The 16126-nt window shown below is 37.8% G+C and overlaps 2 protein-coding genes across 2 annotated transcripts; one reads left to right on the top strand and one right to left on the bottom strand.

Annotated features, from left to right (window-relative positions):
- Nucleotides 1–11124: 11124 nt before the first annotated feature.
- Nucleotides 11125–11959, bottom strand: LOC306862434 (growth arrest and DNA damage-inducible protein GADD45 gamma; the record flags this gene model as incomplete). Its single annotated transcript, XM_079405241.1, is given in 6 exon segments — nt 11125–11238; nt 11333–11534; nt 11649–11779; nt 11782–11822; nt 11825–11911; nt 11914–11959. Coding segments are annotated over 6 exon segments (621 nt in total).
- A 2833-nt stretch (nt 11960–14792) lies between these two features.
- LOC306861999 (growth arrest and DNA damage-inducible protein GADD45 gamma-like) lies at nt 14793–15484 on the top strand (the record flags this gene model as incomplete). The annotated part of the gene is made up of 3 exons (XM_079404565.1): nt 14793–14935; nt 15051–15258; nt 15371–15484. The coding sequence occupies 3 exons, from the start codon at nt 14793–14795 to the stop codon at nt 15482–15484; spliced, it is 465 nt and encodes a 154-aa protein (XP_079260691.1).
- Nucleotides 15485–16126: the final 642 nt, after the last annotated feature.

The following is a 16126-nucleotide window of genomic DNA, read 5'->3' as shown; positions in this document are numbered from 1 at the left end:
CATTCTAAATATTTCTGCATAATGTTACACTGTTAGATATGCAAAATAAATCTCTCCTGTCTCTTGCTTTGGCTACTGTGTATAGACCGCCAGGGCCATATACAGATTTCCTAAAAGAATTTGCAGATTTCCTCTCAGATCTATTGGTTAATGTTGATAAAGTGCTAATTGTCGGAGATTTTAACATTCACGTTGATAATACAAATTATGCGTTCGGACTTGCGTTTACTGACCTAATAAACTCTTTTGGAGTCAAGCAAAACTTCACGGGGCCCACTCATCATTTTAATCATACGCTAGATTTTATTATACCGCATGGAATTGATCTTACCGATATAGATATCGTACCTCAAAGTGATGATGTTACTGATCATTTCCTTGTATCATGCATGCTGCGTATTACTGATAATAGTTATATGGCTCCGCGTTATCGTCCGGGCAGAACTATTGTTCCAGCCACCAAATACAGATTCACAAATAACCTGCCTGATTTATCTCAACTGCTCTGTGTACCCATAAATACACATGAACTAGACGAAATGACTAGCAACATGGGAACTATCTTCTCTAATACATTAGAAGCTGTTGCCCCCCTCAAATTGAAAAAGGTTAGAGAAAAACGTACTGCGCCATGGTACAACAGTTATACCCATTCTCTCAAGAAAGAAACTCGTAATCTTGAGCGCAAATGGAGAAAAACTAACTTAGAAGTTTTTATAATTTTGTGGAAAAACAGTATGTCCAGCTATAGACAGGCTCTAAAAGCTGCCAGGGCAGAGCATAACAGAGAGCAAAACAATCCAAGGTTCTTATTTAGCACAGTGGCTAGATTAACAAATAAACAGACACCGCCCGATCTAAATATTCCCTCACTGTTTAATAGTAATGACTTTATGAATTTCTTTATTGATAAAATAGATAACATCAGAAATACAATATAAAATGTAGATTCTACTGCGTCTAGTATTTCAGCTTCATTCATCGCACCCAAAGAAAAACTGCAGTGCTTTACAACTATAGGACAGGAAGAGCTAAATAAACTTATCAGTGCATCTAAACCAACAACGTCTTTATTAGATCCTGTACCCACTAAACTACTGAAAGAGTTGTTACCTGTAGCAGAAGAACCGCTTCTCAATATTATTAACTCATTGTTATCTTTAGGTCACGTCCCAAAACCATTCAAGCTGGCGGTTATTAAGCCTCTTATTAAGAAACCACAACTAGATTCTAATGAACTGGCAAATTACAGACCCATTTCAAATCTTCCGTTTATGTCTAAAATTTTAGAAAAAGTTGTCTGCTCAATTGTGTTCCTACTTGCAAAAAAATGATCTCTGAAGAATTTCAGTCAGGTTTCAGGCCTCACCATAGCACAGAAACTGCACTTGTTAAAATTACAAATGACTTGCTTCTTGCTTCAGACCAAGGTTGCATCTCATTGCTAGTATTACTTGATCTTAGTGCTGAGTTCGACACTATAGACTATGACATACTCATAGATCGATTACAAACTATACTGGTATTCAAGGGCAGGCTTTAAGATGGTTTAGATCCTACCTGTCCGATCGCTACCACTTTGTTCATTTAAATGGGGAGTCATCTCAATTATCACCAGTAAAGTATGGAGTACCACAAGGATCTGTCCTAGGTCCTCTGCTATTTTCAATATACATGTTGCCCCTTGGTAATATTATTAGAAAATACGGGATTAGTTTTCATTGTTATGCTGATGATAATCAACTATATATCTCAACAAGACCAGATGAAACTTCTCAACTATCTAAGCTAATAGATTGTGTAAAAAATTTAAAAGATTGGATGACCAATAATTTCCTCCTATTAAATTCAGACAGTATATATTCAGACATATATATTCAGAGATATTACTTATTGGACCAAAAAACAGTACACAGAATCTCTTGGATTACAATTTGCAACTGGACGGATGTACTGTTACGTCCTCTAAAGTCAAAAATCTGGGTGTTATATTAGACAGCAACTTGTCCTTTGAAAATCATATTTCCCACGTTACAAAAACAGCATTCTTCCATCTTAGAAACATTGCCAAGCTTCGAAACATGCTACCTGTTTCTGATGCAGAAAAGCTAGTTCATGCATTCATGACCTCTAGACTGGACTATTGTAATGCACTGCTAGCTGGTTGTCCTGCATCTTCAATAAACAAGCTACAGATAGTCTAACATGCAGCGGCTAGAGTTATTACCAGGTCAAGAAAATATGATCATATTACCCCAATTTTACAGTCTCTGCACTGGCTACCTATTCAGTTCCGTATCATTTACAAAATATTATTACTTGCCTATAAGGCCCTAAATGGTTTAGCTCCTGCGTACCTAACTCGTCTTCTACCACGCTACAATCCAACCCGCTCCCTAAGGTCGCAAAACTCTGGACTTTTGGTAGTACCTAGGATAGCAAAGTCCACTAAAGGAGGTAGAGCTTTTTCACATTTGGCTCCCAAACTCTGGAATAGCCTTCCTGATAACGTTCGGTGTTCAGATACACTCTCTCTGTTTAAATCTAGATTAAAGACACATCTCTTTAGCCAAGCATTCACATAATGCATCTTATAATCTTGTACTGCAGTTATATCTGATCAAATGTACATTATTATTATTCTTTAGCTTAGATGGAACAGCAGCTACGCTAATTATGTCTCTATTTGTTTCTCTGTTTCTGTCACGGGATTAACATCCCGTGGTAACTAGGAATGACAGAAGCTTCAGTCTGGATCCAACCCTTAAATGATCTGAGATGACCGAACACCTGAGAAAAGATAATGCCAACCCCTCAGAGGACCCCTCAGAAGACACCGTACAGAATTACCAAATTTTGCAATAAGTTAAATATATTAAAGTTCTGCAATATATAAAAATATTGTGGAAACTTAATTTCCTGTAGAGCTGCTTTGCAACGATTTGTATCGTTAAAAAGCTCTATACAGCTTGAACTTGAACTCGACATAATCTGTTCACACATATGTCTTTTCTTGTATAATCCAGTCCAAGGCAACTGTGTGGTTAGCTCCTGTGTTAAATATATATATATATATATATATATATATATATATATATATATTGGCCTATAATAAAACCTGCACTTAAATTAGACTACCATGCAATCATTCAGGCTAGCTCGACCAGACGACCACACAGCCTGTTGAGACTATTTTACTTCATATCTGTAGTTCATCTGTAAGTGGCCTTTGTAACCACTAGATGGAGACAGGAACCGATGACAGACTGTCACTATCAGCTGAAGTCGCCAAATGTTATTTTTCTTTTAAAGCTAGAAATTAAATTCAGTATTTGTACTGGATTTCCATAAGGTTAATAAAATTTTTTGGTTACACTTTATTTTAAGGTGTCCTTTTTTAAGTGTAATTGAAGTACTGATATACTATAGCCTATACTATAGGGCTAGGGTTTAGTTTAGGGTTAGCTGCTTTTAATTTAATTATGCATTTAGTTGTGCATAATTTACTGTTACGTACATAAGTACATATAACGTGTAACAATAAGTACATGTAATGTGTAAAAAGAACACTTAAATAGTTTTAATGAGTTAAATTATGTCTTTGTAAATGTTATAACAGCCTAATGATATCTAGTATAGAATTGCAGAATTGGATTTATGTTGCATAAACAGTTTTCTTTTAGTTTATTCAGAAAAGAACATCATGATAAAATACCTTAAAACAGAAAGTTATGTATTTATTTGTTTGTTTGATTTAGATTTATAGATTTTATCATATGAGTTACATTTTGTTATTGCATTATTAATCTTTAATTGAAATATTATACTATCATAATTGTAGCATATCTGTGTAGCATATCTAATTGTAGGAAAATATGGCATATCTGCAAATAAAATAAATGTATTATTATTATAAGAAGCACTAATAAAAGATTTTTTAAAAAGATCAAAAAAGGAAAACTATGAAAAACTACCTCAAGGTTTGTTCTTAGTTTTTGGAGTTAGAGATTGAATAGTAGAGTCTATAGTAGTTCCGCTATTAACTAATAATCGCTGAATTATAACACTCATAGCTCGTGGCTGATATGTTTACATTTTATATAAGGTATTTATACACGCTGTCCTGAAACAATTTGTAGGAAACAGAAGCTGATGGAAATAACCAGCCCTGTATTTTACAGAAGTACCACAAGAGGGCGCCCATTATACATTAGTCACTACTGTTTGTAAATGCACCGGATCTGACAAGCTTCTTCAAGGCTCTCTAGATTAATTATCTCGGGCCTCTTTGAAGTTTTTCCTTAAAATAGCGACTGTGTAGCTCGTTCTCACATGCACTCTGTAAAACAAAGCAAGCTGCATGCATAATAAATGTACTGTAGACATTTCACAAAAGTATTTTTAAACAGACTGTTTTTAAATTCCTGAAATTCATAAAGAAGTCATTTAAAGCTAAATAAGTTCTGTTCCTAAGAACATCAAAACTAAAGTCACTTTTAAACTGCACGCGACTTGCTTTGAAGGGGAATAAATTCATAAATACCCCAAAGCTAAATATGAAGACTTTTGTTTGCTGAATTCTTAGTGGTTGTTTAAGCTGTGATAAAAGGTACCGGTGATTTCCAGACAAAAGACGAGAATCCTCAGCCCATATGGCTGCCCTGTGGGACTCTTTTGTGAAGTGATGGATATACTCACGTTAAAGTCTGTCATCTCTAAAAGTTTTTTTTTTTTTCAGCAGATCAGACCACCACACCTTCCCCCCTCCCCTCCGCCTCCCTTTACTGCCACGAGATGGTCGTATCTCCAAAGTGTGCCTTTGGTTTTGAACACAAATCCTCAATACCCGTTGTCCTCTACATACCCCCACCGGTTCCAGACTTTGTATTTATGAAAGGGGGCATCTCAAATGTCCTGTGCAGGCGCAGCAGCTGCCACTGCGACCACGCCATTCTTTCAGAAGTTCAAACAAAGGGAGGGGAGTTTTTTCTCCCTTTTTTTTTCTTTGACAGGAGACTCTGCACTTTTGTGTTCTAACACACCCCTGCCCCCCCCCCCCCCCCCCCCTATTGAGTCTTTGAGTTTAGGAGCAGGAGAGGAGGCTGCAGCTTTTGTCTGCTCATAGATGGGGGAGCCTCTTTGCACCTCCTCCTTTTAACCATCTGATACGGCTCCTCTGTATCCCTCAGGGCCCAAGCTGCGCCTGACAACAGAGCCACGGCACAGCTGGCCACTATAGACAAACTCCCTGACCCAAACCCCCTAAACCACAACCGATCCGGCGTAGTCCAGCGCTATCAAGACAGACTGCAAAGGGTGGTAAGCCTCCAGCGATCTTCAATAGCCATAACAATGTCTGGCAGATAGAGCTGCATTTTGTCAACAGTTGCCAGCATAGATCAGCTCTGCACGCCCTTGATCTGGCGCTGATATGAGGCTGACACTTCTGTAATGAGACAATGGATTGTGTACACATACAAACATGATTTCTTATCACTGCAAGTGTAGACGGAGACAGAATGACACAATAAGCAATTAGTGAGCAACACCTGTTAAAGGGCCAGTTCACCTAAACATGAAAACTCTTTCATTTATTCACCCTCATATTGTTCCACACACGTTCTTTCATAAAAGAAGATATTTTGAAGGGTGTTTCAACTGTTTTTGCTTATGCAGTGAAAGTAAATGGGGCCCAAAACCACATTGGGCAATGTACCTTTGTATGGGCATTTTTTTAATAACTTTTGTTTTCCACATAATAAAAGAGGATTGGAATGGTATGAGAGGTTTTTTTTCATGTTTGTGAACTATCACTGCAGCCATGTAGTTCAGTGCTTTGAAAATGTAAATAATTTTGCCTTGTTGGCAACGTTTTTTTTTTCACTAACTCAACCCACTTGTTGCTCAGATGTTTTACTTTTACTACAAATATTACTTATTTATTCTTTGTGTGAACAGAATCTATCACAACTTGCAATTAGCATAAACAAAATGCAGTGCAATTTGTTGCTACTTGGTGCAAACATCTACTGCTATTTACACTTATAATTAGCATCTATCTTTTTTACACATAAATTACAGTCATATTTACTGGTGTTCAGGGAAAGTTCGCAGACAAAATCTAGTTATTTCAATATGAAATCCACACAAGTTGGAATTTCTTGTGAGGGTGAAAAATTTTTCCATGCTGATTTCGTAACGGGTTCAAGTTGGTCACCAACAGAAAGCTACTTGTTTTGAAAGCATCTTTACACTATTGATCATTTTTGCTTGTAAAATTGCGCTAGTAGGACCACCTTTAGTGTAAATAGTCACCCACTGCCATTTTAAATCATTTTTAAATGCTGAAAATGAAATGCTACAATTTAATATTTGCATAATCTTGTGCCGTATAAATCAAGCTAGGAGTTTGGGTTGCCTGCTTTTTGATTTATTGAGACTAAAGCTCCACATAGTTGAATGTTTGAGCAGGTGATGTGGAGGCCCTGGCGCTCGTGTGGGGCTGTCAACATTAGGCAGGAGGGTTGACCTTCTGACCCTGTTCATAAAGACAGCTGGCTCACATAATGAGTGATTACCATACACTGCAGACTGGAGCCTGTCTTACCGCACGCTATAATCTGCAGGCCCGCTTTCCAGCCTGCCAGGGCAACACACGACCAGAATGAATTAGCCAGAATTAACTAGGAAAGTTTAGAGTAATTAAGCTTTTTAATCATTTAGAAAAACATCTCTTATGCTCACCAAGGCTGCATTTATTTGATAAAAAAAAATACAATGACATGGTTATAATATGTAATATTATTGCAATTTAAAAAAGTGTTTTCTATTCTCATTTTAGAATGTAATTTATTCCTTTGCTGAATTTTCAGAAGCCAGTACTCCAGTCTTCAGTGTCACATGATTCTTCAGAAATCATTAATAATGATTCCTATTATTAATGTTAAAAATTTAGTTTTTACTGCTTAATATTTTTGTGAAAACCATTAAATACTTTTTTAGGATGTTTTGATGAGTAGAAAGTGCAAAAGCACAGCATCTATTTGAAATAGAAATATTTGGTTACACTTTATTTTAAGGTGTCCTTGTTATACATTTAAGTACTGAGTAATATTAATTAACCACATGTACTTACTACATGATTAGGGTTAGGACTAGGGTTTGGCTTAGGGTTACTTACATGTAATTATGCATAATTTATAGTTATCATAATAGTAAGTACATGTAACGTGAAACAAGGACACCTTATATTAAAGTGTTACCAAATATTTTGTAACATCATAAATGTCTATACTGTCACTTTTGACTGTACTTATCCCAAAATGTTGAATAGTAGTGTTTTATGGTTCCCGCAAAAAATGTTAAGCAGTAAAAACATTGATAATAAATATTTATTGAGAACCAAATCAGCATATTAGAATCATGTGACACTGAAGACTGGTGGAAATTCAGCTTTATCGTCATAGGAATAATTTACAATTTAAAACATTATAAATGTTAATATTAATGATTTTCAAACTTTTCAAAATCTTAAATTAAAAAAAAACTTATTCAAATCTAATTATATAATACTCAAATTAACACATGAAATGAGGCATAGTAAAAGTGCACAAATAGTGTTTTTACAAACACATTTAACAGTGTAGCTCATCGAAAATCACAATCAAAACATTCCTCCGTTTGCTTGTTCCCTCATCATTCTGTATCACCCCAGGGCTGGTTCTTGCTATGGTGTTTGTTGGGACAACAGAAATACCAATGGCGGTAGCCTGGGCAACAGGAGAGCCCTTCCCAATTCACCCTTCACCACCATCTGCTGCTGTTCCTGGGGTGTCTCCGCTTCGGGAGGAGGGGATGAGGGGAGGAGGGTTGGCTGATAAGGCCACTCCAAACCATGCGATAGGACCACAGGGATAATGTAATATTATAATAAGGCAGTTAAAGCCCCTTTCAGACCAAGACAGCTGTGGGGGTGTATGCAGAGCAGCACTCTTCCACGCACATGGCATGCTCTTATATCAATCAGTGTCTGGACGTGACAGCAGACCTCGACTCTGGAACATGTGTAGGCCCTCCCTCAGTCCTCCAAAGTGGTCCACCAGTAGAACACGTCCCCGTTGGAGGTCTTTGTGAGGGCCACTCTGTGCTGGAGGGGGGTGAGAGGCAGATATCCCGGGGGGACGGTTGTATAGCAACCGGCTTGTGCCAGGCACAGGGCCGCCCCGTCCCTCTTCCTCTCCTCCCCTGCGAGGCATTTTCACTCCAGCTCATTATGCAGCAGAACAGATGGAGAGGTTTTTGTGGCCTAGTCTCTGGATAGGTTTTAGATTTAGGGCTTGGCTTTATTTGTATTCTGCAGGCGCTGGCTGTTTGAAAGAGCACAATGGAGCTCGCCTGCATGCTGACTTATTGTTCTGCAGGGGCTTATTTGATTGCTTCTTTACCCTTTTTGGTAGTTTAAAACAAAGAGTGAGTTGCACGGGTGATGCAAGTTCAGTTGCACTCTGTGGCAAGGTCATGATATGTTTCTGAATGTTAAAAATATTAAAAGCATAGCTTTATCAAAAGATAAGTTGAGAAACAGTTACTTATAACTTTTAGTTCTATCTATATAACTTCTGCAGTCATGCTCAGAATTTTAATGCGTGGTTTAAGAGTAGATGCCGTCAGATACCTTGTATGCAATTCTCAAAATCTATTTGAAACTAAGTCTGCAAACTAACTAAGTCTGGCACGATTGTACATGGTGCAGTTTTTATGGCTTCGTGTTAATGGAATTATTTCTTTTTACTTTAAAAAAAAAATTGTCACTGCAGAACCATTTTAAAGGTAAAAAGTAAAAATGGCAAAAAGAAAGTTACAGAAATGGGAAAAAATTATCCAAGAGTCATTGAATATTTTCATTTACATTCAAAATATACAAATATTAATTTTATTTTTAAAAGTCTGTGGTCTGTAAGGTTACATGTGCAAAAAAAATGCAATTGAAAATATAGGGAATTACTTTCTTGTTTCACAACATAATAATAAGTTTGAGATTGTATGGGGGGAGTGTGGGAGGGTGACCAGATGGCACTTTCTTAACCAATCAGATGCTGTTGTTAGGAAGGTTCTGTTATCTGAGCTGAGCAGAGGAAATCATGCTTCACTAATATATGCAGGAGGAAGTACAGTCAGTATTAGAGATTCTTTTGAATCAGTATACTAATATATGCTGACATTCATTTAGATTGGTGTTACTTTTGTAGTAAGACACACTTTATTACAAGCTGTAGTAGCAAAAATATATGTAGTTTATTTGTTTAATTTGTAGATAATTAACCCCCTGGGGGGCAGTGTCCTGCAGTTGGGACACCGGATCGGTAACAGGTTAATCCTCCCCAACGCTTTCTTGATCTATCACTCTTGTGGTAAGACTTAAATTTCATTGGAGAATGCATTTAACATATTCTATCACAATGTGGCTGAAGATAATAAACAATGCACTTTAATGTTTAATGTTTTAAGAAATTGTAAATGTGAAGCTTCAAAGCAATGAAGTAAAAATGTGTGTAAACGTGTGTGAAGTTTTCAGTGCAGTCTGCAATAGTTGTTATCAGACAACTTAGTGTACTTTTTGCTTAATTTTTCAACTAAATTGGCTAAAAATAATAAAATGCAATCAAATGTATTGCAGAAAAAGAGAAGCTATGACTTTACTCTATGTACTTGTTCTCTACAATTCTAATGCAAAAAATCTGCTATTTTAATCGTATTGCTGTTTTCTTTCTTGCAGACTGTTTACAACAAACATCAACAGAGACATGTCTCCATGTTTTGGCCATCCGTACATCAGCAGTCTGAGATGTTAAATAATAACATTGAGTTACCATGGAATTCTAATTTATTTTATTTTAAAGCTTCAAAGAAAGGTCTTAATTTCCCAACTCCAAATATGTAATTACGTAATGATTGTTTTTTGCTTATATATTAGAGTTAACAGTGTATACTGTGGTTTGCTCAGATTGGCCTGTAATTTGTTAAATAACTCAATTTCTTTCTTCAGTACTGTAGATGTTTTGGTGAGTTAATTAGAACTATAAATTTGGGTGAGATCAGGTTTGTCCCTCATTACAGATTATACCGGTTGGGCTTTATGATTTCTTCTGTGATTCTGTTGAGAAAATATCTACATAAAAATTGAGAGCACAGTGTTTTCAGTTTTTGTGAGTAAAAACGATGACATTAATGAAATATTCAGCTTATTAAGGTTTTCTCTGCAACTAAAGATGAGACACTGACAGTTTCCTGCCGACTCAGTTTTCCAAAATAAGTTGCTTCAACAAGTTTAATTCAAACTATCTTTTGTTTTTATTCATTTTTGTCACATACAATATATCTAAAGTAAATCTTCAGACAAATGTAATCATTTCCACATTTCATTTTCCTTAAGAGCATATTTAAATATTTTGTCTTTTTTTGTAAATCACATTTTTCTAAAGTGAAACCTTTAGAGATTTTTAAGTGTTTTTCTTCTTCTTCTTTTTTCCTTTTATGCCATATTAATATTTCTAAAGTGAAACCTTTAGAGATTTTCAAGTTTTTTTTTTCTTCTTTTTTCCTGTTATGTCATATTAATATTTCTAAAGTGAAACCTTTAGAGAATAAGACAATTCTGGAAAGTGGAAAGCACATTGCCGACAATAAGATACGTTATATTGTGCAGCAATTACATTTTTAAAAACGTCCGAGATGTTAAAGTCCATTTTTAAAAACGTTGCTTCGACGCACCGCCGCGTCCTCTGCGTGTCCAACGCTTGCGATATTTGCTCTGTGGAACAGAGGCAAAACTCGCTTCTCCTTCCTCTCCAAACCTCATCCGCACAAAGAATGAGGGCCATTGTGTCGCTCTCGTGGCATACCTGACCTCGTTCACATAAAGAATGAGGGTCATCTTGGCATGGACGGGACGAGGAACGACGTAGAACCGCGAGGGCCACTCGGGCCTGCCTCGCGCTGCCTGGACGGTTCAGCCTCCTCAGGAGCATCCAGGGATGTGGAAACATCAGCATCCTTGCTTCGAAGGATGAGTCGAGTATTCCTCAAGGATTACAGCATCTCAGCAGAGAAGAGTAAAGCTCCAGATCAACGCTCGGGCAGAGTGATCTCAGGAACCCACTCGTTATAGCTGCGACTTTCTTCACAGAACAGGTGAAGCTTCTCCAGAGCTGGATCCTCCCATGAGTCCTCAGCTGGGTTCTGTTAAAACAGAGAAGAGGGGTTTTAAAAACCAAGTCTTGGGAGAAATTAACTTGCTCTTGCACTTAAATGTTAGATATGAACATATTCTCACCGTTATAAGGACACAGTGAGCGTCCTCAAGTTGACCCTTGACACCAACAAGAGCGTTGAGACGTTTCAAGTCGTTTACTCTGACGATGCTGATGTCGTTGTCAAAGCAAAACGCTTGGATCAGAGTAAAATGGATCTGGAGAGCGATGTCGCACTCAAAATCATCAGTGGCCAAAAGGCAGAATGACACGCTATCAGGGTCCCTGTGAAAACAAAAGTTGGTTTGAAATGAGTTACCCCCAAACAGTACCATAATAAAATGCTCAAATAGACATGGATTAGCTATCGCATGGAAGGCGTTCCTCTAAAAAACTTACTCGTTCATTATTTTTGCGCATTCATAGACGCCAACAGTGAGGCGACCCTCCGCCTTGGCAGACAGCAGGGCTTCGGCAAGAGATTTTCCTTCATTCACCATCTTGGTTTGGATTAAAGTAGGCAGTAGCTGTGTTTGAGGTACAGTAGTGACTCGAGCGGAGCGAAATAAGTTGTGAGTTTCCAGCTGACACGCGACCAGTACTTATAGTGGGAGAGTGGCACGCGTTTGTACCCCGCGTTCTGATTGGCTGTTCAGAACAATAAAGAAATGGGCGTATCCAAGGCGCGTGCCTTTAGACATGCGTGACATGAACTGTAAGTAAGGATCAATCTCTGATCCTTTCACTTTTGTGCTAATTAAATAGACCAAGTTTTTCTACTCAAAAGACGTGGCGTAATATCAACAAGCTGAGAAGTAACGCGCACATGTTGCATGGGTAGCTGACAGAGATAGGCTAGTAGTTTAGAAATGTTTTTTTTTTTTTTTTTTGCGATGTGACATGCTATTATATCATCTAAAATAAGTTTAAACATTTAAGCTATTAAGGTTTACTGTTTTTGTCAATAAATGTTGTTCATTGAAATGTTTTTACTGTTTTATGAGCTAGGCTAATGAATGTAAAAAGGTTGATGGTGTCCAACGCTGACTAGTTTCAGAACCTACAATAACCTTCCTTATATAAATTTTAACCTAAAATATTGAAACAATCAAAATACAATCAATCAATAAATACATTATGAGTGACTTAACCAACACGTATGCCTATACATTCCATCATTGCTCAATCTGCGAATATTTAGGCATATAGGCCTATACGTTTTAGTTTTAGTGTTTTCATTTTCTCTAGAAAAGAAAAAAAGAGTTAAGCAAAGTGGTTTATATAAATGTAGGCTATTAATAACAAACATGGTTAAATATGGTTATCACAGGGTGAATTCACCAAACCTTTGCTGTTGATTTTATGTGCTGAAGGTTATTTATTACCTATTGCTGATTGTATCACATACGCGTGGCTAATTTGCATACCCAAAACTGACCGGATTTACGGCGCGTGGCATCTGGACTTGCTTCTCTTTTGCTATGGAAACACTCCCCATCTGCTGATGGGGGAAGATAAAAGATCAGCTGAGCAAATTTCTGCTGTATTTAGCAATTGAGACTTCTATCTATGGCTGCAGGCACAAACACGTTTTATGGTGCCTTTCGATAATAAACGTGATATAAATATTCTTAACTGTATTTAGAATCAATAGCCTTAACTTGTTTAATGTGTCTATCATAGGCCTATATTTCTTTATGCATGCAACTTTTATTTAAATCTTCAACACATCTGAACAAACTTTTGGCTGACTTGATGATATAGAGAAAAATACAATGGCTTTGTAACAGATGACTGTCTTAATCTACAGCTGCAGGAGGGACTAAGTAAAAGCAATTGTCAGATTAGTCTGCTTTGCGCTCGAGCAGGTTTGCCTTAACACCTGTCACTCTCGCGCACTATAAGGGGGGCAGGGACGGGATGCCCGGACTGCAGATGTGATACTAGAACAATGCATCTATACTCGTTGCAAGTGTTTGCTATTTGAAACCAGTTCTTTCTTTCTTTTTTTGTGTGTGCTCTGTACTGTGTAAATAAAGCACTAATTTAAACTCTATAGGACGTTCTGTATTTTGCAAGTGCGTTTTCTCTTTTCTTTTCTTTATTTCTTTAAGTTTTTAGGCTATAATTTATATCGTTTGAATGTATGAAACTCAACTTGCAAAATATTAAATGTAATTTTACATTCTGTACTTTTCCCATCTGCAGCTCCACTTTAACCAAAAGTTTATCTGAATCTATGCACCATTCTAGACACAAAAAACTTGCACACAATAGTCATATGCGCTGCTGGGCTGCGAGGGGTCAATGGGGGCATCCTAAAGTGAGGCCTCTCCATCTGCTCCTGTTCTGCAGGGAAACAATAGGCCTGCATCAGTCAGCGTCAATCTGTTATCTCGAGCCTCTCAAATAACCTACTCCTTTCTTTCTTACCATATAAGTGTGCATTCGTAATGATCAGTGATTCTGATGTTTTTACATGATTCATTACATAGTATTTTTTCCCCAAATTATCTTTGTAGAGATTTAAAACCACCTGTCAATAAAATGACCAAAATATCAGCGACTTTAAACCAAGTCTAAACGCACATCATTAAATGCGTTAAAGATGCAAATGTTTCAGCACGTGGAGAATATACGAATATAAATACTGCTGAATTTTCAGGGTGGCCTATACATTTGGAAAGTTGCCTCTGATCACGGGGTCCGTGGCTGTAGCAGGCCAGATTGGGCAGCGGGGCGTCATGGCACGCGCATCTTATTTGCATTTGTAAAGGCGTCTAATAATAGAAGTTTCTGAACTCACAATAGGGCCGTTTCAGTGTCCACAGATGGCCACACTCCACCTGTCTTTTGCGCTGAGGGCGGGGGGATGCGATCCCTTATCCACATTTGCTCACTTTCACCATTTTTAGGCGAAAACATAGCTTGTAGAAATGTAATTTAATTCTCTGTAGGCTAATATTTTATTTCGCTTTACTAAATTGCTAAATACCTACTAAATATTTAAATCAAACAAAGCCTAGGTCTAAAAGAGAAATGTATTCCAAGTAGCCTATATAAAGTTACTTAAATGTGTTAAAGAGAGTGATTAGAGATACTAGGCTACGTTTAAACTGTGCAAGTATAACCTACTTGGTCTGGAGTTAAAAATAATAATAAAAAAAAACACACACACACACACACATTACTAAAACACATAAAACATGCTTTTGTAAATAGTGTAAAAATATATACATAAAATATACATAAAACGTATATTTGGTGTTAAGATAAAACTGAAATGATCAAAATAATTATTTAAAGAATGCAGTTCTTCAAAAGTGACATTACATCTGCCACGAGCCGGAGTGTGACAATAACATTAGCATACCAATGCACCATTCAGACGAACCAATCAGAGAGCGCTTCTTTCATATCCACCACGAGCAGGGGAGTATAAAAGCAGCGAGCCCACGCAATTAGAGCACCAATCCTTTCGGATTACATCCAGCTTCAGTTGTTCTGCTATCTGCTCCTTGTGGAATTACTACCAGCATCATCATGACTCTTGAGGAGGTTCTCATCCAGAAGCCCAGCGAGAGAGCTCACAGCACTGGAAAAGCACTGGAAGAAGTTTTGGTTTCTGCCAAAGCGAACGACTGCCTTACCATTGGCGTTTACGAGTCTGCCAAAGTTATGAATGTGTGAGTATGCTGTCTAATGGTTTTTTTTGTCCTTCATGCAACATCTTTAATTAAGCGTTTCGATTGGTTTAGTAGTACAAGTTGTGCTTATAATTTGCCTTTTCTTGTATTTCAGTGACCCAGACAGCGTGTCTTTCTGCGTCCTGGCGATGGATGAGGAGTTTGAGTGCGACATCGCTCTCCAAATCCACTTCACTCTCATCCAAGCCTTCTGTTTCGACAACGACATCAGCATCGTTAGTGTGAATGACATGCAAAGTCTTTCTGAGATTGTTGGTGACAAAGCTGAACAATTTGAGGATGCTCACTGCGTGCTTATCACGGTATGTATGTGCAAAAGAAAATGGTTTGCACTCATTAACAAAAGCACTCACTATATGCATTTGCTACGTTTTGGGTGCCATGCTAAACTTGCATTTTTCTTCATCACGACAGAACCCAGCTGAGGACTCATGGGAGGATCCAGCTCTGGAGAAGCTTCACCTGTTCTGTGAAGAAAGTCGCAGCTATAACGAGTGGGTTCCTGAGATCACTCTGCCCGAGCGTTGATCTGGAGCTTTACTCTTCTCTGCTGAGATGCTGTAATCCTTGAGGAATACTCGACTCATCCTTCGAAGCAAGGATGCTGATGTTTCCACATCCCTGGATGCTCCTGAGGAGGCTGAACCGTCCAGGCAGCGCGAGGCAGGCCCGAGTGGCCCTCGCGGTTCTACGTCGTTCCTCGTCCCGTCCATGCCAAGATGACCCTCATTCTTTATGTGAACGAGGTCAGGTATGCCACGAGAGCGACACAATGGCCCTCATTCTTTGTGCGGATGAGGTTTGGAGAGGAAGGAGAAGCGAGTTTTGCCTCTGTTCCACAGAGCAAATATCGCAAGCGTTGGACACGCAGAGGACGCGGCGGTGCGTCGAAGCAACGTTTTTAAAAATGGACTTTAACATCTCGGACGTTTTTAAAAATGTAATTGCTGCACAATATAACGTATCTTATTGTCGGCAATGTGCTTTCCACTTTCCAGAATTGTCTTATTCTCTAAAGGTTTCACTTTAGAAATATTAATATGACATAGGCTAAAAGGGAAAAAATAAAAAAATAATAATAATAACTTAAAAATCTCTAAAGGTTTCACTTTAGAAATATTAAAATGGCATAGGCTAAAGGGGGTGGGGGAATAACTTAAAAATCTCTAA

The sequence above is a fragment of the Barbus barbus genome (assembly GCF_936440315.1).
Source record: "Barbus barbus genome assembly, chromosome: 43".
Classification (NCBI taxonomy): Eukaryota; Metazoa; Chordata; class Actinopteri; order Cypriniformes; family Cyprinidae; genus Barbus; species Barbus barbus.
This window is presented reverse-complemented; position numbering and strand designations above follow the sequence as displayed.